Raw genomic sequence first — 21441 nt, forward strand, 5'->3', positions numbered from 1 at the left:
CAAGAAACAGCTAGGCGACATCCCAGCTGAACAAGCTACCAATAACTACAATTCATCTGCAAAAGAAGGGCTAAATTGCATCCTTTCGTTTGTAACCTCCGCTCCTAAGCCTGTGCCGATTTTGTAAATCCCAGTTCACAACAGCTTGAGTTCAGCTCCCGACCAAAAGAAATGTTCACCATCTGCACTGCACCATACTGTGATCCAAGTAAATGATTTATACAAGACGTCCTTTTTGGACTTTTATGGGAGAAGCCAAAGATAACTTTCCACAGTGGTGAACAATAAAAGATCTATCCATCACTCACAGTACCAACTGTCATCTCCAGGCAGCAGCTCCATTCTCACCTCCGCATCCTCTCCGAAGAAGCGGTACTTGTAGCCACACTCCACGCACAGCAGGGCGTCCTTGTGCTGCTGCTTGATCTCCAGGAACTGCAGCTCCAGAGGGGTGTAGATGCACTTGGTTCTCCGGTTGGGGAGGCTGATCTCCGAAGGGCCTTTCTTTGCAGCTCCTCCACTGCTCACCTTGGCGAACTGTCCCAGGTTTAAACCCTGTCCGTTCTGAAGGAGGAGCACAGGGACCCACAGTTAGCAGCACCCTGGTGGGCTTCAGGAGTGCCTCGGTTGGGCCAGCTCCAGTCAAAAAGGGTCACAAGTCTGGTTTTATCTATGGCACTACTCACTGTATTAAATTATTTATCAGTTATTGAATTAACTGCTTTGCTTTCAATCGGCACTTCTTTACACAAAGGGTTGTGGGAGTACAGAACAAGCTACCCAGCCATGCTGTCAAAGCAGAAACGCTGTGCCTCATTCAAGAAACAGCTGAAGGAGATGCTTGGATCAATCAGCTAGATGGGCTGAATGAGATCTTTCCTAGTTCATATCATATCACACAGTTCGCTTCCTTTAAGTCTCAGGTTTACCAGTTTACCATCTCGCCAGGGTGTAACTGTAGTTGCACCAAACTGAAAGCAAATTAAATGACAAGATCTGAACTCTGAGAAGGTGCAAAAGTTCTGTCAAGCAAACTCTTCTCTGTAAATCCTTTTACAGAAAATGATTCTCAGAAAAAAAACGCATGTCAAACAGGCGTTTCCTAAAGGCGGTTATTTTTACCGTCTCTGCACCTGCTTGGCATTGTAGTTGTGGCTTTTTCATATTGTCAAGCAAAAAAAACTGGAAACATGTTTGTTTTTTTTAATTCACATGAGGTATTTCTCTGATGTAGTTAAGTCCTGCAACAGTTAAGCTGTTACTGCCGAAATCAAAGTACTGAGCTAAGTAATAACTGAGCTGAAAACTTGAAAATTCAATAATCAGGTTAACAATACTACCTTCTACTAAATTAACAAAGTGGATCAGTCGAATAAAAAAAGAGCACAATTCTCAATATCGAGGTGCAGACCCTCAAGTTTTAATGGCTATTTTCCTGTTCCAGACAGATTGCGCTACACGGTTCTTAATTTATTAACACAACAGATGTCTGTGCTCTTCTTTGTGCAAATGGAAACATAAAATCTCTTCAGAGCCGTTTTAAAAGCTTTTTTTACTCGGAAACAAAACATGAATGCCATTAACGGAACCCGATTTGTACACTTGTAATGGTACAAATCAGTGTAAGAAAATAAACTATTTCTTTCAAACACGGGGCAAAAATACGTTGCTGTTAGCTGGATAAAAAAAAGGCTGCATTTTGCCTCCACGCAAAACGTTTGAAATATGTTCCTGTTCATCTTGAATAACTAAGACTCTAAAAGATATTAGGGACTAACCCTACATCAGTAGACGATCTCCAGTTCATCCGAAGCTCCCGTTTTCCCTCCCTCTCAAAAGAAATAGGGTTTTGACTTCAGTAATTCAACATTTTCAAGGCCTTTAGGAGCAAAGAATCAGACAGCCTGTAGAACTAACCCCCCGGTAAATCTGAAGAGGGCAGCCGAATGCCACAAGGGTTTCCTTTTCGCATTTAAGTCTTGAAAGGAGCCATCGTGTTTCTCTACCTGTTTTTTGTGTTTGGAACCCTTTTCTTCAGTACCCTCTTCCTCCTCCTGCTCCTCCTCCTCCCTGCTGTCGCCCCGACACTGGCCCAGGGGGCCGCCACTCTTGTGCCCCGCCACTCTGCCTGCAGCCCTTGAACCCCGCGGGCCAGCGCCGCTGCTGAAGCCCCTCAGTCTGTTCAGGGTGGGCGAGGAGACACTCGACACCTGGGCAGCTCCCCGAGACGCTACAGCAGAAAAAGTTCATCTTCATAAGATATATACTGATGGGAAAAAAAGCAACGCAACAGTTTCTGCAATGAGAATACTATAATTATAGCTTACGTACTTTCACAAAAACTTAAGCCCCCTGACCAGCAATACATCTTGGGCAGTGAGGCACTGCAACTTGCCAATCACACGAAAGCTCGTTAGATGCACTTTTACCCAACGAAGTCCAGGTCACCTTTAAAAAGGCCTTAATTCAAAGCTTAGGTCACTGCAAGAAAAAGGCCACACCTAGTCAGTTTTCTTAACTGAGCAGTCTGAGTATTCAAGCGTTGATTAAAGATATTCACTTATAAAAAATCTGTATACATCATTTCTAATTTAATAGTAGTGCTGGAAGGTGGTGAATACTTTTGCAAGGCATTACAAGAAATGACAATATTCTAAATTTAAGAGATTGTCCCATCATCCGGGGGAAAACTCTAACAACACTCACAGGACAAAAAGGATAATTTTATTACATTATCAGTCCTTCGTGTCACAAAGATTTGATACACGAGGATTGAATATCTTGTGAGACAATTTATAATAATGATAGCTGTGAAATCTGAGGTGGTGACCAGGAAGGATTTAGTAAATCAGTATAAAGCAACCCATTAACACCTCCTTCTGGGATCCAATAAGCTGCTGTCCTCATTCCAGTCGAGGTTATTTAATTAGATCATTAACTGAACAATACAGCTCCCTGCCTGGAACCTTCCCTGGGTTCAGTTTTTTTACTCAAGAGCTGGAGATCTCAAGTTACTTAAAAACACAGTAGTCAAGACACCGTTATGACATGTTTGAAAGATTTGAAAGAAATGTAAGACATGTACAAAGACTGTAAGACATGTGCAGAAACTATTCAGGGTTATTAAACCGACATGAAGAGCCCTGTGGCTTCAGGAGATACAGGCCTGCGAATGTCCATGCTCACCATCGCCACTCTGAACCAGAGGGCTGCTCTCATCCCCCTCCTCACCACGGGACCGCTTAGCCTGCTGTGCCTGGGACTCCTCTTCCTCAGCACTGAGTTTCTTCTTCCTTCCAGATCCAGGCTTCAGGAGGCAGGACCCGAAAGAGAGCAAATAGTTATGGCCAGATAAAAAAAAACAACCCACAACATCTCATGCATCATGAACCAAACTTTAAAATTTCCTCTTTCTCTACAGTTTCAGCAAAGTACTCAAGGCCCAGCCCTACTACAGGGCACAGAAAAGATCAGCCAGGAACATAATAATCATTATCGATTCGACGTCTTTGTTCTCTTTCCATGCCTAAACTCCCTCACACATACTGTAGGAGGGGACTTGCGTCTTCCAGCATTGACAGGCTGCCCCAGAACAAAGATCAGGCGCTGAAGGGAGAAATGACTTCAGCAGTCGATTTAAGAGGAAACTTGAGACAGGCGGGATCAAGTCCAGAGCAGAATTAAGCCAAGAACCCAGAGTTATCACTCCTCCTCTTACTAACAGTGCTGTGGGATTCTTAAAGAGGAACGACAGTGCCGATTTCTCAATCTGGTTATTAAATCTTGGTAACAAAATAAAATCCTTGACGGTACAGAACAAAAACGGCAAATTTCGAATTAGGCGCAAAATCATGAACAATTTGAAAGTTGCCATATTGTTGCAAAGTCCTGGTCTCATCACAGGCGAGAGCAAGAGTTCCCACGAACTGAGACGTGATGTGGTTCTTCCTGCTCACTAGTAACGGTAACGACTAATGTAGTGCGATATACGAGTGAATTAAGTACAGGTTGTACTGCAGATATTTCAATTTAGAAAGTTTATAACACGATCTGCATGCAGAGTTAACAAGCAAGTTTAATTTCTTAGCAAATCCATCTTGAAGTCAAGAGCAATTTTTATACTTCATTAAAAGGTATTCTCAACCCACCTTGTTTACAATGTAAAACGGCCAATTCACAAATTAACAATTAACAATTAACAAAACACCTTACCGCAAGTTTTGTTACCTCGTTCTGAATCACAGAATGTGGCGCCTTGCATACCTGGAAATTTCATCTGTAAATTGCAGGTTTTACAAGGTACAGAGTACTGAGTGTGGTTTGAAACACACTCATCGATGCTGATTCTTCCTAAGCCCGAAATATAAAAATTGCAATTCAGTTCCCCTTTTAATGAGCGAGCAGCCAGGACCTCAGTTAAATGCACGATGCAAAGGCACACAATCTACAGCACAGTGTCCGAGGTTATGGCACTGGCAACACTGCTGCAGAAATTCTGGACCAGAGAGAAGAGCACCACCTACTGGTCCACCAAAGCCAATTACCGCAGTAACCTGGATCTCTCCAGATGTCTTTTGTTCCCGTACGGGACAGACCTACCCTTACCCCGCTTCCGAGATCTTAAAACAACCCCTCTGGGGTATTATCTTATTATTGGGGTATTATCAGTATTATTCTAACAATAAATACGGTTTTATTTTTTCCCCACCAGTGTCTTTTGTCATGAAACCTACCAAGAACAACGAAATATCCCAAATAAAACAGCGCCGTGGGAAAACAAACTTCCAATCACCAGGATGTAAAAATAAACCAGCTGATAGGTAGGCAGATGGTGGGATAGCTACAGTACATAACTGCAGGTCCACAGAATAACTAGTAATTATTTTAGCTTTAATTTGTTTTAATGTATTACCATTTATTATTTAAAAATACATATATATCAGGCCAAGTCGATATACTCGAGTACTTCAATGCACCTATATCGAAGTGCTCCTGCACGGATTTTAAACTCTTTACTTACCTTGACCTCTGACCTACGTGAAGAACCTGCGCCTGAGCTCAGCCCAGCGTTTGTAGTCGCCTTCGCTTTGGGGCTTGCTGCCCTGAAGAACCTGCTTATAGAAGCCTGTTTACCAGACTTTTTACCCGTTTTAGCCATGACGAAATAATGTAGAAATTATGATTTTTTTTCAAGAAAAACCACCTAACGTCCTCGCACAACTACATGCGCCGCTTTTGCTTTGTAAACGCACATGCTCTGCAACGCAGCCTCTAAATGTGCCCGAACTGTTTTCAAGCGCTTTAAGAACTGTCTGCAACGGCGGCGCGTTTATGACGTAAAACACATGCGCGCCTTAATCACAGGATTAAAACAGAAGGAAGGATCTTTAAAACCGTGATATCTGTTGTTTCTCTTGCCTAATGCTTCACAAAACCGAAGCGGGTGACAGAAGCTTACTTAATTACGCTACGTCGCGCTTCAAGCACTATGCGTATAACACAGTGTTTCAACTTCTTTAAATACACCGGCCACTACCTCAATGTATTTATTACAATATGCGATGTACAGTCCATAAACTCTACATTAGCCAGCTCTCTGCACCTGACGTTTCAAATGCATGCAGCCTGCAGCTGACAAGTAGTGGGAGTGGAGAAAAGTAGCAGAGGGAGGGGTTTTGTACTTATACTCGTGTTGATGACGTTTTCTCTTCGTTTTCCTGGCGGGAAAGAGGGGCGAGACGGAGCCGCTCAGCTGGCTGGTGTGTGGGTGACTTTTGTACCCTGCGGAAGCGGACATGCCTCGTCCCATAAACTGCATAGTCGCCGTTTGCCCAAATATGGGAATCGGTCACAATGGTAACCTACCGTGGCATCCAAAAAGACTCAGGTATGTGCTACCTGCTGTGCACACGCGTGCAGCATGGGGGGGGGGCTGATGCATGTGGTCCACTTAAAGTGATTTAGTGCCAGTGCCGGTGTCTCCTTCGCTAGAATCTGCACACAGACGAGAAAACTTTCACCCCACATTTAATAACGGGTTAATTAGATAAGCACTCCTGAGCCCGGCGGGATTCGTATACTGTTTTGCAAGTTTCTCATTTTCTGTTCATTTGCACTTCTCGTACCTGTGTAAAGGAGCGAAGCCGGAGGTCCAGCCTCTCGCGCAGTATTGCACAAGAGTCGTCTTGTTACCAGAAGTGGTCATATAAAATCTTTACTAAGGGCAACGCTGCTAGTTTGTGTAACATGTTGCCGTCTTCTTCCGTATAGCCTAATGTTTTCAGACCAAAACGCCAGCTATTACATGTGATTTCTCGTTGTTTTGTCCTGGCAAGGTACCCCAGTCTGTGTTTTAATTTCTTTGTTTGCTTTTGCAGTAACGAGTTCAAGTATTTCCAGAAGATGACTATGACTCCGACATTAGAAGGTAAATTCGTTGTGCAAGCCTAACATCCTAAAAGATACTTTAAAGTGCTTCATAGATTTGGGGTTCAGGCGCCTACTGGATACTCAGATGTGCACAAGCAATTTCTACAGCTTCCGATCTCGCCGTCCTTGTCAGCGGTTTGGATGGTAATACAACCTGTTTCTAAAACAGAGCTCAGCTTAGTTCCAAAAGGACTTCAGAGCTAAAAGTGTCTGTGCGATACTAGCTCAATAACATTTTCCGCGAAATTTCCTTTGGAAGAGAAATTTCAGCTCTTTAAACTTAATTTGAATCGAAAACAAGAACCACGAGCCCTTCCAGTTTTCAAAACTTCCGTCAGCTTTGTCTTCAGCCGCCCGCGACAGAGGCTGAAATGACTGAGCATTAGCTCTTTCAGTCTCAGCTCTAGATTCCCTGGCAATACTAAAGGTTTAATAATAATTATAATTAATAATTGCTTACACTTATATAGCGCTTTTCTGGACACTCCACTCAAAGCTCTTTACAGGTAATGGGGATCCCCTCCACCACCACCAGTGTGCAGCCCCACCTGTTTAGCAATCGTCCTCCCAAGAACCAGTCACTGAACAGTGCTGTGTGCACAATGCAACTCTACAGCATATTTACTACAAAATCCCGACAGCAAGCATTGAGAATATTTCTGATACTGCAAGAGTGGTTATAGCAGCAGTGTCTAATGCCGTCAGAACAGTATTTTGGTGGTACTCCTTATCTTCATTAAAATTCTGAAGATTAAAAGGTCTGTCAGAGAACTGATGCATTAAGTGTAGAATATTCCCTGTATTCTGAATTACAGTAGCGTTGATGTTGATCACCCCCAGCTTTTACAGCAACTGGTTTTCATTGCCCATCAGCTCTGCAGTTAATCCTTAATCGGACCAACAAGTTGCTTGTTTTTTTTTCTGCTTGAAGGCTGATGATTTAATGGAAGCCTCCGATGTGTTTAGGAGCCGAAAACAAGTTAAAACTATTATTAGTTTTTTTTTTAGGGTTCAGTTAATTAAAGGAGTGGAATGAAAACCAGCAGTTGTGGGGGTACCCAGGAGGAGGATGGGGAACCCCTAGTATATAGTATTTCATCCATTATTTTTTTCCAACCTCTATCCAATTCACGGTCAGGGGAGAGCAGAAGTCTACCCCAGCAAGCAGCAGGTACAAGTCAGATTGCGCCCTAGACGGGATGCCAGTCCATCTCGAGGCAGACAGACACAAACATACACGTTCACACTAGGGCCAGCTTTCCCACAAGCTAATTATATCTTTGGACTTTGGGAGGAAATACATGTGGATGCAGGAGGAACATACAAACTCCACACGGACAGCACCCCAGGACTGGATCCTAGAGCACCAGGGCCTACAAGGCTGTGATGTTAACCACTACTACAACTATAATGCATATATATATATAATGTTTATATATTATATTATAAGGAGTTCAAGTAGGTAGTTATGTCAGCATGCGTAGGCTGCAAAGGAACAGCTAACGGGTTTATTCCATGCTGAAAAGAAAGGAAACAACGTTACAGCCGTGGAGTATATATAATGTAGGCTATTTGCCACTAGATGGCGGTATATCATTGCTTCTCCTCAAGAAAACAAGGCCTGCACTAGTTGTTATTATTTTTATTTATTTACACTTATATAGTGCTTTTCTGGACACTCCACTCAAAGCACTTTACAGGTAATGGGGACTCCCCTCCACCACCACCAATGTGCAACCCCACCTGGATGATGTGACGGCAGCCATAGTGCGCCAGAACACTCACCACACACCAGCTATCAGTGGGGAGGAGAGCAGAGTGATGAAGCCAATTCATAGAGGGGGATTATTAGGAGGCCATGATTGGTAAGGGCCAATGGGAAATTTTTGGCCAGGACACCAGGGTTACACCCCTACTCTTTTTGAGAAACACCCTGGGATTTTTAATGACCACAGAGAGTCAGGACCTCGGTTTTACATCTCTTCCGAAGGACGGCACCTGTTTACAGTATAGTGTCCCCGTGGCTATACTGGGGCATTAGGACCCACACAGATTCTGGGGTGAGCGCCCCCTGCTGGCCCCACTAACACCTCTTCCAGCAGCAACCTTAGTTTTTTCAGGAGGTCTCCCATCCAGCTACTGACCAGGCTCACACCTGCTGAGCTCCAGTGGGCTGGCAGTTGTGAGTTGCAGGGTGATATGACTGCTGACAGTTGTGGCTGTTTTTCTCTGCACTAGTTCCAGGGGAGGTGTGTTTGACTATGGGAAGTGTATATTCTCCTCTTCCAGTGAGTGTTGGTATACGAGTTGTTTCATGTGTACAGTCCTTGTTACCCATAATACACGAAGAATATTAATTTATACTCTGTTAAGACAGCATGAATATCCTGTTAGAGTGTGATCCTTACTAGTGATTAATTTTTAATTAATTACTAGTATTATATACAGTAAGTTATTTAGAAATACTTCATTAATTGCTGCTTCAGTATTAACGACTTCATTTGTTTAGTATTTAGAAAATGTAATTGACACCCTTAAAAATTGCCTAATTATAAAATGGAAAATGCCACATGCATTGTCTGCAGTAAATGATTGAACACCCGGTGCCGCTCCAGGTGCTGGACAGGGGGGACATTCTGAATCCCAGTAGTTTTCAAGAGTCTTTTTACTGCGCTTTTCTCTCCCTGCAGGGCAGCAGAATGCAGTGATCATGGGAAGGAAGACCTGGTTCTCCATTCCAGAGAGGAATAGACCCCTCAAAAACAGAATCAACATTGTGCTCAGCAGGGAGCTCAAGTGAGTCATAAGAACAGTATCAAAGGAGCAGAGTCTAGCCTGTCTGTGTACCAGCTGCTTGCTCTAGTGATCTCATCCAGCTGTGTCTTGAAAGAAGCTGGGGTATCGGCTTAAGCAACATTGCGGGGTAGCTTGTGCCTTCTCCCACAACCCTTTGTGTAAAGCAGTGCCACAGCCCAATATAAAAAAAGGTCCATGGAGATCCCAGTGGGAGCACTTTGTTTTTTATGTAAAGTTTAAATCATAACCAAAGCTGGCACTGGGATTACAATAAAGTTACACTGCACCTGATTTAAAAGCATTGTGTCGTCTAACTCTATGCAAATGCTTTTATGAGTATACTGTAGCTTGTGCTTTCTCTCATGAGTTGTTAGAAGTGGTGTTAATCCTGTGACAGTGGAGGTCAGTAAGGCCTTGAGGTTTTGTGTCACGGTATGTTTTTTGGCTCTTATTCCAAGCTGATCCCTTAATTTAGCTATTACACCATGACTGGTGTGTCGTGAAGAATCAGATACCTGAGAGCGCTATTCTAAGTGACAGTACAACCTGGTAAATTCTGTGCATGTTATGACAAACTGTGCCCATCGAATGAATTGAACAAGGCAAGGATTGCATAGTTCACAACAGTAGCAAAAACTTTTTTTTACACACCCTGCACTTAAAGCTGAACTGCAATTTTATTTCAGTACTTCGAGGTTGGAAAGAATCAGCATTGATGAGTGCATTTCAACCCACAGTGAAAATAAAACCTATACAGCAACATGTAAAACCTCCAATTTACATCTCAAAATAGACCGAATTTCCTGGTAGGCACGGCGTCAGATTCTGATATTGAGAATAAGGCATCCACGCTTCCAGTTACGTAAAGTGGCGCCGTGACATTGTAAATGAGCAGACTTGTGAAGACATCTCTTTTAATCCCATAGAAATATTGTGTTCGGTTTCCAGATGGTTTTGCTGACAAATACCGCTTACTTGTTAACTGCATGCAGATAACGTTTGAACTTTTCAGCGCTGAAATGTCTGCTGCAGAACCCGTACTTATACATCACATTACATTAGTCACTACAGGGACTAGTGAGCAGGAAGGGCCGCTCCCCATTGCAATTCTCGTGAACCCTCGCTCTCACCCGTGGCGAGACCAGGGGTTTGCGACAACATGACGACTGACAGGACTTTCGCAAAGTTCGCGATTGTGTGCTTGATTCAGAATTTGTCAAATCTTACGATAACGTCAATTAAATATATTTTGTTATGGAAATCTCGCAACCGGTCTGAGAAGCTGGGACTGCAGTTCCCCCTTTAATAAATGGGCAGGCAGTGCAGTGGGTCTTCTCGCAGTCGGTCCAGGGCTTGTGGTGGCGTATGCAGAGGTTAGGAGCTCATCGCTTCTTTACACACAACATGAAGAGCTCAGATGTCCTCTGCTCTGTGTGTGCAGGAACCCACCAGAGGGGGCGCACTACCTAGCCGGCGACTTCAGCTCTGCGCTCCGCCTCCTGGACAGAGCCCCACTGGCGGACCAGGTGGACCAAGTGTGGGTCATCGGTGGAAGCTCCATTTATAAGGTACGTCAGCGAAGACACAGAGGCGGGAGGGGCGGGGGCACTTTTACTCCCTTTTATTTCATTGTCGATTTTTTTTTGTTCTACATTTTCCCCAGTCAAAAAATAACCTGGGCCTGATCATCTATGAGTTTTTTTTTTTTGTCTGGATGAGGCAAATTTTTAAATTGTGCACAGGAGCAGAAAGCCGTGCAAAGGGCCAACGGTCAGAAGACCTGTTTAAAGTGGTAACTGCCTTAATCTGAAATAAAACTACATTTATGACTTTGTGTCCCATTGCATTGCCTAGAAGAGTTGTTCATTGTGCTATAAATCACTAATAGATTAGATAGATGAGTATTAAGATGCAGGATGAGCTGCAATTTGTAGCTATTAGTAGTCCACTGAATATCTCAATGTATGATAGATGGTTAATTGTAATGCGTTTTCTACTTATGAGACGATTAATTAATTCAATTAATTATTTTACACAATTTTATTGTGGTGTGCCATAGTCTATACCATTGCTACGGTGATGGAAGAGGAGACTTGTTGAAGCAGTGTGACCTAACGGTCCCGCGACGGTGTGAGATGACTGAGACACAGTTCGCTCAGCGTGCATTGTTTTCTTACTGAGGGAGGGATAAAAGACGTATTCTGTGGTTGAGCTTGGGGGCTGTTCCCTTGTTTTTTGTTTTTGAAAATGACATCCCTCTGATCCCAAGAGCCAGATGTCTCAACAATGTCTGGTTTCTGTTCCTGCCTATTCAGATACCCAGGTGAGCAATTTGCATAGCGCTATTCTGAACGTGCTGCTGGAAATGTATTTATGCATGTGTCTTAGCAGAGGGGTTTACAGCTGCTTGCTCATTTGACCGAATAGCGTGGGATAGCGTGGGATTTGTCTTATTCCACAAAAATGTTTGAAGGAGGGAATTGAATTCTGCATAATCCTGTTTTTCTACAGAAGTGCTAATGCGGGACTGAGCATGGCATTATGATGATGCATTTTAGTCATTTGGTTTCTTTTTTTTCTTTCGACACCTGGGGAAACATGGACATTGGCAATGTACAGGGACATGCATTAAAAAGTTTGCAAGTTGTTAGCGAAGTGATCTGAGGATCTCATCCAGTCACTTTTTGAAAGACTCAATGGTATCGGCTTTGATGACGCAGCTCAGAAGCACGTTCTGGAGAAGCGTGTCCTGTTGCCAGTTTTAAATGTACTTTCCATGTTTCAATTCTTGTATTTTTGTTAGTGGTTCAATGTTGATTTTGAAGATGTCCGTAGTGTTGACTTTTAGGATTTGAACATTTAAATATTTGAATATGACCCCATAGTCTTCCATGTGACTAAAATATTTAATTCCTTTAGCCAGTGTAGGATATACATTTGAATATGGTTGATGTACTCTGGATTAATTCCACTGCAGCAATGCTCTGCATAATATTGAAATGAACATTGAATTCAATTGAATGTTGAAAATAAACAATGTCTTACTAATTTTAGAATTTAAAATTTACATCCCTAAATTCTGCACTTTTTACTATATATTTTATAATATTTAGCATCTTTAAGCTCATGACTTGCATTTGATGTTTTTTTGTTCCTGGCTGAATGTAATAATCTGCACTTGTCTTCTTCAAACCGCTCAGTCTTGATTTTCTTCCTACTTTCTTTTAAATTTACCATGGAGCTTCTAAGGTTTGCAGACTTGACATGTCTTTTCACTGTAACAGAATCTAGGAAGGGCAGTGGTCATCATCTGTACCACAACATCATCCCAGCTGGAGCATTTACACCCTTAGACTAGAGCTTTGATATCCAAAGCCATTTCAGACTGCCCTGCTTTCTACATTTTCTCCTGTGACGTATCTCAGCTCTATTGCAGCTTGGTGAAGATGGAGCTTTCACACCATTTGGACAGAACTGCCAGTGTGTTTGAGAACTAATCTGCAGCAGTCTTTGTCCACAATCGCCTGTTTCACACAGGGGCAGGGAACAAAGGGCTCCGAGAGGACGGACACCAGCATCTCTGCAAGACTATGGCCATCAGAAACAAATGCTAAAGGTTATAATGGGTAACGGCAATTCAGCGAAAACATTTTAACAAAAACACATTTAAAACCTTTAAAAAGCATAGGCTCTCTTCCAACAGGCCCAGCTGTCTTGCACGTAAAGCATCCCTCCATAGAGATCAATCAATATGTTTATTTTCCATAACCCTGATGGCAGCAGCCGTGCCTTCATTCCACAGGCCCTGGGAAATGAGCTGGTGTCCGCTTCTTCACCGTCACACCAGTGTGAGTTGCTTTGTAAGCTATGTGTTACACATGTTGGTGATCTCTCCTGCCGATCCAGAAGCATCCCAAAAACTATGAATAACTCTCTGAGCATGGTGAAGTCGATCGTTAAGAAGTTAAGAAGTGGACAGGACACAGACTCTGCCCAGATCAGGCTGTTCCTCCCGGTGGAGCAGCTGGGCAAGGAGGGATCTGGGTAGGGTTGTCAGACTGAGGCCAATGGTGACAATGAAAGAGTCCCGTTCAGATGAGGAAAAAATGTCCCTGGGTCAACAGTGTCTTTGTCACTCCCAAAGAAAGACTTGTATGAAACTTAGAAAATACAACAAGGAGCCAAACTGATGCTGCAAACATGTGACAAAATATTTTTTGGTCAGACTGGATAAAACTGGAACTTTTTGGTACAAATGCGAAATATTAAATCTGACGCAGACTTAACATAGTGCATCACTCAGCCCACACCATCCCTGCTGTCAGAGAAGGCATTGTGATATAGTTCTGCTTCTTATCACCAGAGACTGGGAAACCTGTCGAGACTGATTGAATTTACTGCCTCAGACCTAAAACTTGGACACAAATTCAACCTTTCAGCAAGACAGTGATCCAGAGCACAGTGCCAGAGCTGCACTGAGGTAAATTAAGGAGAATTACGTCAGTGTCCTTGAATCCTATTGAGAGTCTGGAAAGACTTGAAAACGGCTATCCATAAGGTATCCCTAAGCCTCTTGAGAAGGCTTTGGTAAACCTTCCAAGAAGAATGGTTAGAAATTGTACCAAGCTGGTATTCTTCCAACAGATAGAGTTAAAGGGTCTAAATCTGCAGTGACCACATTTTTTACTTGCTGGCATTTACTTTGAGTTATCTTAACCCTTAGAGATCTTCAGTTTGAGCCATCGGGTTGTGAATCGATTATTAAGTTTTAAGATGTGTACGCATCATTATATAATTCCACAGAATAAGGTCTGAATGCATTTGCACAGCTGTACGTTTCACGTTTAACATCTAAAAACATAGTGATTTATGTATATATGCATTTTTTTGCGGGCATCGTGGATCTCTACTTGCAGGGAACGGGGAAGGCAGAGTCAGGGTGGGACTTGAAGCGCTGAGCGAGAGCAGGCAGGATTTAAAGCAAAACAAACAGCTGCAGGTGCAGATGTTTTGTTTTCAGTTCCACACATTAGCCTCCTGGTAGCTGCTGAGCTGCTATGTAAATGGTCGTTGCGCCTCGTCTGGAAGAGCTCTGTGAATAAATTTGCGCTGCTCCTGTTGGGGAGGGCTCTTTTATCTTGGCTTTTTCATGCCAGTCGGTAAGGTCCCCTTTTTTGTCTTTTAAATCCACACATACAGAAAGGATTAAAGGGCCTCTTGAGAGGCTGTAAGGTCACCTCAGCCTTTCATGTCTGTGTGCTGTCAAAATTAAATTTTCCCTTGCCTAAGATTAGTCAGCCAGCGCTGTCAAAACCTCTCTTGCGCTCTTCACGCCTTTGGCTCAACGGACCGCTGCCCTGAAGTGGGTCTCGAATTGCCCGGCGTAAGCATCTCTTCGTTTTTATTCTGACCAGTTCGGTTAACCCCACCCTTCCTCGCCGTGCGGCCGAGTCACAGCTGTCCTGTGCCCTTCTGCGCTTTCCATTATCTGAGGTATTTGAATGAAGCTGTGCTCCTCCTGTAACTCTACAGGGCTAGTCCTGGGCCATTTGAATGAGCGCATGTTGAGAAAGTAATAAACCGTGATCACCCGCCATCAGCGCCGTTGGGTTGGTCATGTCATCCGGAGGTGAGGCACCAGGTTGTGGGTCTCCCAGCTCAGCCCATTTCAACAGGACCGGCCTTGACTGAGTCGAAGGAGGAGGAGGAGGAGGAGGAGGAATATCTGGGAAGGATGCAATCTTGTAGTTCTCAAGATGTGTGGATGCCAAGTGAGATCATCAAGGACAGCTCAAGGAAGATTCCTGCAAGCACTCTCCCCCAAATATAGGACCTTCTCCACCTGCCGGAGAGCAGATCCCATATCGTTCAGTACGGCGCTCGTGGAAGACCGTCATCCTAGCCTGCAAGGGACAGCCAGTGAGTGATTAGTTGCATTTGCAGGGTGTTGTCAAGCCTGTTGTATCTCTGTCGGTTATAAGCATTTATGGGTGTGAAATTATACCTTAACCATTCAGGCTGCATTGCCCTTTATTGGTATTATTAATTTCTCTTTTGTGCATGTAATAACTACACAAACCTGCGAGTACTTGAGCTCACCAAACACTTCAAGTTCTTGCCTATTCTTGGGGTGGGGTGTTTTCTTCAGCATATAAGATAAGGTCACTCTATTGGCCATATACAGTTTCTTGCATTAGGAATTTGTCTTTTTGCATACCCCAGCTTGCTCTCCATGAGACGCACAGACAGGGAGAGAAGCTTGGGGTCAGAGCGCAGGGTCAGCCATTTATACAGCACCCCTGGAGCAGTTGGGGTTAAGGGCCTTGCTCAGGGGCCCAACGGAATAGGATTCCTCTGCCGGCCGCGGATAAGAACCGGCAACCTTCCAGCCACAGGCGCAGATCCTGAGTCACAGAGCCACCACTCCGAAGTCTCCTGCTGAACTGTTGGGTTGCATTAGCCACCCCTCATCCGAACATGTGGGCATTGATCTGGCACTCCCCAGGAAGGGGCATGAAAGACCTGGAAGCCAGCTTGTGAGCCAGTGGCTGCCGCACGGTGCTGAAATATTAAACACTTTGACTTTTCTGAAACGCGCTTTCAAAGCGTGGCGGGCTGTTATCCTGGAGTGAGACTTGGCAGCTCACGGCAGTCGCTGTTCTTCAGTGGAATACGTCAGTGCCAGCCTGTTCCCCGTGGACAGTTAATGATGAGCTGTGCCAGTGCTTGTACAGCGCTTGTGGAGGGTGGAGCTGTGCAGTGCAGTTGGTGGGGGCCCTTACAGTAAGCGTTGCTGTGCTTGTTGATCTCCGTGTTGGGCCAGTGGGTTGTGTCTTGGGAGAGTGACTTGGATCTGTGCTTGCAGGTAGAAACGCCATTCTTCCCAGTGCCTCTCAGCATTGGAGAGGGCGAAAACTGACCCCTTGAGCAAGGTTTTAATTACACTAGTTCAGTGATAATGTGGTCTGTTGACTGTATTTGTGCAGTGGTTCCTTTATCCTGACTTCCGTCTATGTAATTCTCCTGTGCATCTGTTAACGGCAGTGTATCTAATAGACAGCTAGGATTAAGGGGCTGATCTGTCAGACTGGATATTTCAAACCATAGATCTCTGTGAAATTGTAAATATCCACCTGAATAACACTGAATAGCACTGTTAAAGTCTTGAAAATTCAGCATTGTTTCACTCCAGAGAACATGCAGAGTATCTGCCAGCTTTGGACAATCGGATTGCACCTGATCTGTTCCTGTAGATTTCAGTTTTTTGGTCACACGTGAGATCTGTCTGTTTAAGTTCTGTATTTTTGTCTATTCTTTGGTTTTCTTTCACTTCTGTTTTTGGATGTTGCTTCAGCGTGGTGCAGACCTGAGGAGGAAGGAGGTGAGGCACAGGCCTATGATTATCATTATCTTAAGGTGGGTGAGGTTGCCATTGTAGTGGATAGAGTTGGGCTCTCTGGTCACTGCCAGGCTTGTAAGGCTGATGAGAGTCTTGAGAGCAAAGAAACGTGTCTGAAGTGGAAAGTTCAGCAGCACACAGCACTAGCCTGGCTCCAAATATGAGCTTCAAAACACCTGTTTACTGTTGGGTTGAAGATATTACAAATTGAGTCTACTGAGAAACGTCCTAATGAAGCATGTTGCTATAGTAGCCCTGTTGGCAACTCAGCTCCTCCAGCAGCCTGGCTTGTTAAAAGCCTTTGAATTAATTTTGTACACTTTAATTCCCTGCTGTTTTCTCACAATTAGCTCTGTTGTGCGTGTATTTGCCCAGTCGGTTACATCTCAACATGGGAGGAAGCAGATATAATTCCGCCTCCAGGACTTTTCAGAATAAGGCACAAAGGCATATGGACTGGGTGGAACGGTGGCACAGTGGTTCGCATTGCTGCCATGCGGAGCTGGGGACCAGGGTTCAATTCCAGCCCTGGGGTGGTGTCTGTGTGGAGTTTGCATGTTCTCTGCTGTCGATGTGGGCTTCAAGTGAGCTTTCGCTGGCGTTTCCTCCCACAGTCCAAAGACATCCTGGTAGATTAAAAACCAGTCATGGTGTGGGTGGGTGTGTGGGAGTGCCCTGCCATAGAGTGGCATTTCGTTCAGGGTGTTCCCTGACTTGTACCCATTGCACGCTGGGGCAGGCTTCAGCTCCCCTGCGACCCAGTGCTGGATAAAGAGGTTCTACAAAATGTATGGATATATGAGCCTCTTATTCTTTTAAGCCGTTTGCAGTAAATCTTTCTTTAAAACCGTGATGAACATAGGGAACGATGCTATTGGGGTTTGTTCGCTCACTGTCCGTCATTGCTGGGTGTAATCGTGGAACGCAACGTGGAATATCTTTGCTTTCTGTCACTCTGTTTTACCCGGCGCGTCCCTTACTTTACCGTGTACGCAACGTAAACAAAGCCCTGCAGAGCTTTTGTCCTTCCTCCCTGCCTGTCGTCATGGAGATGTTGCTGCTCAAGGATGAAGAGGCCCTTTTGCTTTTTTCCTCTTGCTCCCCCAACTTTGTGGCTTTGTCTAGAATTGATTGTTTCATGTAGGAGCATTAATAGGTTGTGCGCCGGCATGTCGAATCATTGGCCCGTTTTTTCATGCAATGTCTTTGACTTTTTTCACTCTGCAAGAATCTATATAAAGAGCAGGGCTGATAAGGCAGACTTCCTGTTACATACTGAAATAAATGCAACAGATGTTGTTAACGCCATGTCTACTGCAGAGGTAAGTTGCATCTAAAGGCAAGGTGGCCGAAGTCTTTTCTCTCCCACCTTGGCCAAACACCTGCTCGAAGATCCCTTTCTGTATGTCAGACTGACAAGGGACCCGTTTCTCCTTCCACGTGAACTTGGAGATTCTGTCTGGGAAAGGAGTCGCGATTAGTATGTGTAAACATGTTCGCAAGAGCCTTTTTTAAAAGTATTACATATTTCCTAAGACACTTCCTTTGTAGCCCTATTTGATTATCTCCATCCTCTAGGATCAACAGAATTCAATAAATCCTCAGTATTCCACTCACAGATAGGCTGAGAGGCCAAAAGCAACAAGCAGAGCACAGGAGCACAGATAAAATAGATATGGTGTCACAGTAGCAGTATTCTCAAGTTCAAGTTCAATTAAGAGTTGGAAAAAATCAAAGCAGGGAACAAGGGCTTGGAAGTCCGCACTGTTGCTTCAAGTGCTCTTCTTTACTGACTGGGGTACCTTCTGTGTGGAGCCTGCATGTTCTTTGGACTTATATGTGTTTCCTCCAGGGGTTCCAATTTCCTCCTACCTTGCAGTAATATGCAGGTTCAGTGGCCTGGTGTCTCTATAGCGTGCCTGTGTACCTGTTTGTGTGTGCCCCCCATCCTATCCGGTGTGTAGTTTCACCAGGAAAAAGTGACTTTCTGGTGATGGATCATTGGGCGTTGACAAACGGGTAAGTACTGATCTTCTCAGAAGCCGTCCAGAAGCTTTTTGTGTCTGGATAAATTATGGTCCCATGATTTTTTTTTCCAAAAGCCGTGCTGTACCTGGAGACCACACAGGAACTGGCTGAAGAGTTCCAGTTCCTTATGAACAGCGAAAAGGGGCTCGTTTAAAAAGAGTCATCATGCGGTCTGTTCTCTGTGCTTTGTCCCGTAGGAGGCGATGGAAGCCCCAGGCCAGTGTCGTCTCTTTGTGACTCAGATCCTGCAGGACTTTGAGTGTGACACCTTCCTGCCTGAGATTAATTTAAACAAATACAGGCTTCTGCCAGAGTAAGTGGGGTTTTCTCTATAAGAGAGGGCAACATTGGGTCAGAAGCAGAGGGGGTGCTGATGTTTAGGAAGCTGAGCGAGCTCTGCCGCAGTGGGAACTGCCAGAGTTTCCAAAGCACTGCAGTGACGGGAAGATGGAGAACGTCGCTTGAAACCCCAGCAGAACGAAGAGAGCCAGCCAGCCCACTGAAGCCAACACACCGCAGTGCCACTGCTGGTTTACTGAGAGAGTGTCGTCACTCCCACAATGTGCTATTAACACGATTGCATGTGTTTTTCAAGCCTAATGCTTGTATGCTCGGGTCAGCACATTTTTTTCCTCTTACAGGTTTCCAGGTGTGCCATTGGAGGTTCAGGAGGAAAACGGGATTCGGTATAAATTCGAAGTCTATGAAAGCATTCAAAACTGACTCGCATTGCCACATAACTCTGGCATTGTCTCTTTTACACACTGAAGGCTTTTTGTTTTGTGCTGTGTGTTTTTTCTAAAACGCAATAAATTGATTGATTGATGTCAACGCTACTGAGCATTTAGAACGGTAACCTTTTTGGCCTTGGAATTGAACTCTATTGTTAGTTTGGGGGCTGAAAAAGCAACAAACAAGCAACATTAAACTGCCAGCAGTCGAGACTCTTGGGGAAAGTGCATTTACATGACTGCTCAATGTAGCGGCCAGGGAAAACTGCTGTAAATCTTAGTGTAAATGTCACTGTAGTTTCCACCCCTTCAGCCCAGCGCCATGTAGTTCAGTCCCTTTGCAGTACATCAATATTTCAGTGTGCTATTCAGAAATGAATTAATTTGGTCATAATTGTTATTAAAAATACTCAGTGATGTTTCGCAACACAGTAGCTTAATTTACTGCAAGCACTGTTCAATGTCAATTAAAGTCAGTGAGATACTATTGTACAGCTGTGTTTGCTCATATGGGCTGTTGTCTGTTTTGTCCTTCTCCTCCGTGTGCGATGGCAGGGTTTGTAGCTCAGAACCAAGATGTGAAAAACAGAGAGATATTTATCCCAAATAGTGTTGGATATAACAAAAAATAATTGGAGATTCTAATTTTAACAAAACTGCAAGTACACCAGTACAGGACCTAATGTGATATGTTGGGTTTCTTTTCAGTGTTTTCTCTTTTATATAAGAATGGTGCAATATGTTTTCTGGGGGAAGGGGTGCAGGGGTCACCCTAAAACTATCAGTGTTAGAAACAGCGCGCCTGATAGTTGTCATCTGAAATAGCTGAGGGTCCCAACACTGTGGCTATGCAGTGTATCAGATCGGATCCACCTGGTGAGTTTGATGGTGGCTCCTGTTCTTCTTTTATGTACTTAACTCCCGAAGCAAAGATTTGACATTCGTAATGTTTCAATTCAACGATCAACTTTTATCTCTACTGATGTCCTCTGGAAAAAAAAAAATAGGACGCTTCAAGGTGATCTAGGGTTGAAGCTGGCTGGGTGCATTTAAAAACAGAGCTTATTTGGTAAAAATAGACATGCTGGCTGATTGAAATGACATTTCTCAGTGTAAAGAGATGCAATCACAGCGTTCAGCTGGCAGCTCAAGCACATGTTTGTTAATAATTTTTCTTAATTGCTCTTTTGCAGCACACTTATCCTTATGGAAAATGGGGCCAGTTTCATAATGCCAGAGGTTTTTAAACACTCCAGTAAATTAGCTCTCTGGTTTGCCTCACAGTTTCGGTAATTTTAGCATTTTCGTGGCTTGCAAATAAGTGGGTTTTTTTTTCCAGTCGCGACCTGGTTGAAAAATTGATCTCCTGAGCACCAAATGCCTGGTTATCTCCATGTTGTTAATAATGGCATCAGGTAATGTAATGGGATGAAAGTCTGAAAGCGCCCTTATTAGAAACATTGCTTTTTACTAGACAGCAGCAATTATTTCAGGTATAGAGCTTTATTTAATCAAAATGGGAGAAATCGCTCACTGTCCTGACGTCTTCGGAACCAACAATGACATGCAAGCCGGACAACTCGAGGAAACTATGGAGAAGTGCCTTTGAGACGGAGAACAGGAGGTGCCTCTTTACGCAGAGGGTGGCAGGAGGATGAAATAAGCTGCTCTGCCTATTTCTGGAACTGAACTCTGGCTGCTTTCAAGAAACGGATGGATGGGATTCTTGAAATAATGGTCTGCTTCCCCCTTCTGGTTTTAAACTTACTTTCAGCACCTGAACATTGTTCAACTGTATCTTCAGTTCAGAAAGCGGTTTTCTCCTACTCCTCTACAGCTGTTTTCCCACTTCTTTCAGAGACGCCTGGGTTTGGTGATGGTTTGTAAGCGATATAAAGATTAAAATCTGTTTTTTGAATCAGCCTTTTTTAAGTAGCTTGTTATTTTTCAATTTGTTTTATAGCTGTATACATATAACTGTCTTTAAATTTGAATTTAAAGTCGTCTCATCCTTTACCAGTCTGGTTTTTCAGATCTAAATCATGAATCCTGCCGCTA

The 21441-nt window shown here is 43.9% G+C and overlaps 2 protein-coding genes across 2 annotated transcripts in view; one reads left to right on the forward strand and one right to left on the reverse strand.

Annotated features, from left to right (window-relative positions):
* Nucleotides 1–5310, reverse strand: part of msh3 (mutS homolog 3 (E. coli)) — a 111208-nt gene extending 105898 nt beyond the window's left edge. The window contains exons 1-4 of the mRNA XM_088910961.1: nt 5021–5310; nt 3187–3307; nt 2007–2230; nt 349–564 (exon numbers count right to left, since the gene is read on the reverse strand). Of these exons, the coding sequence (XP_088767087.1) occupies nt 349–564; nt 2007–2230; nt 3187–3307; nt 5021–5158 (699 nt within the window). The 5' untranslated portion in view covers nt 5159–5310. The remainder of the gene's footprint in view (nt 1–348; nt 565–2006; nt 2231–3186; nt 3308–5020) is intronic.
* Nucleotides 5311–5709: 399 nt separating this feature from the next.
* dhfr (dihydrofolate reductase) lies at nt 5710–19495 on the forward strand. The gene is made up of 6 exons (XM_088910799.1): nt 5710–5887; nt 6378–6427; nt 9120–9225; nt 10667–10793; nt 18850–18965; nt 19294–19495. The coding sequence occupies exons 1-6, from the start codon at nt 5796–5798 to the stop codon at nt 19373–19375; spliced, it is 573 nt and encodes a 190-aa protein (XP_088766925.1). The 5' UTR covers nt 5710–5795; the 3' UTR covers nt 19376–19495.
* Nucleotides 19496–21441: the final 1946 nt, after the last annotated feature.

This window comes from Atractosteus spatula, chromosome 3 (assembly GCF_055471065.1).
Source record: "Atractosteus spatula isolate fAtrSpa1 chromosome 3, fAtrSpa1.hap1, whole genome shotgun sequence".
Lineage (NCBI taxonomy): Eukaryota > Metazoa > Chordata > Actinopteri > Semionotiformes > Lepisosteidae > Atractosteus > Atractosteus spatula.

Excerpts from the sequence above, each read along its gene's own strand:
- dhfr (XM_088910799.1), top strand. The coding sequence starts at position 5,796 with ATGCCTCGTCCCATAAACTGCATAGTCGCCGTTTGCCCAAATATGGGA. Across the intron at positions 6,428-9,119 it reads TATGACTCCGACATTAGAAG|GGCAGCAGAATGCAGTGATC; the intron begins GTAAATTCGTTG and ends CTCTCCCTGCAG. Across the intron at positions 9,226-10,666 it reads GTGCTCAGCAGGGAGCTCAA|GAACCCACCAGAGGGGGCGC; the intron begins GTGAGTCATAAG and ends CTGTGTGTGCAG.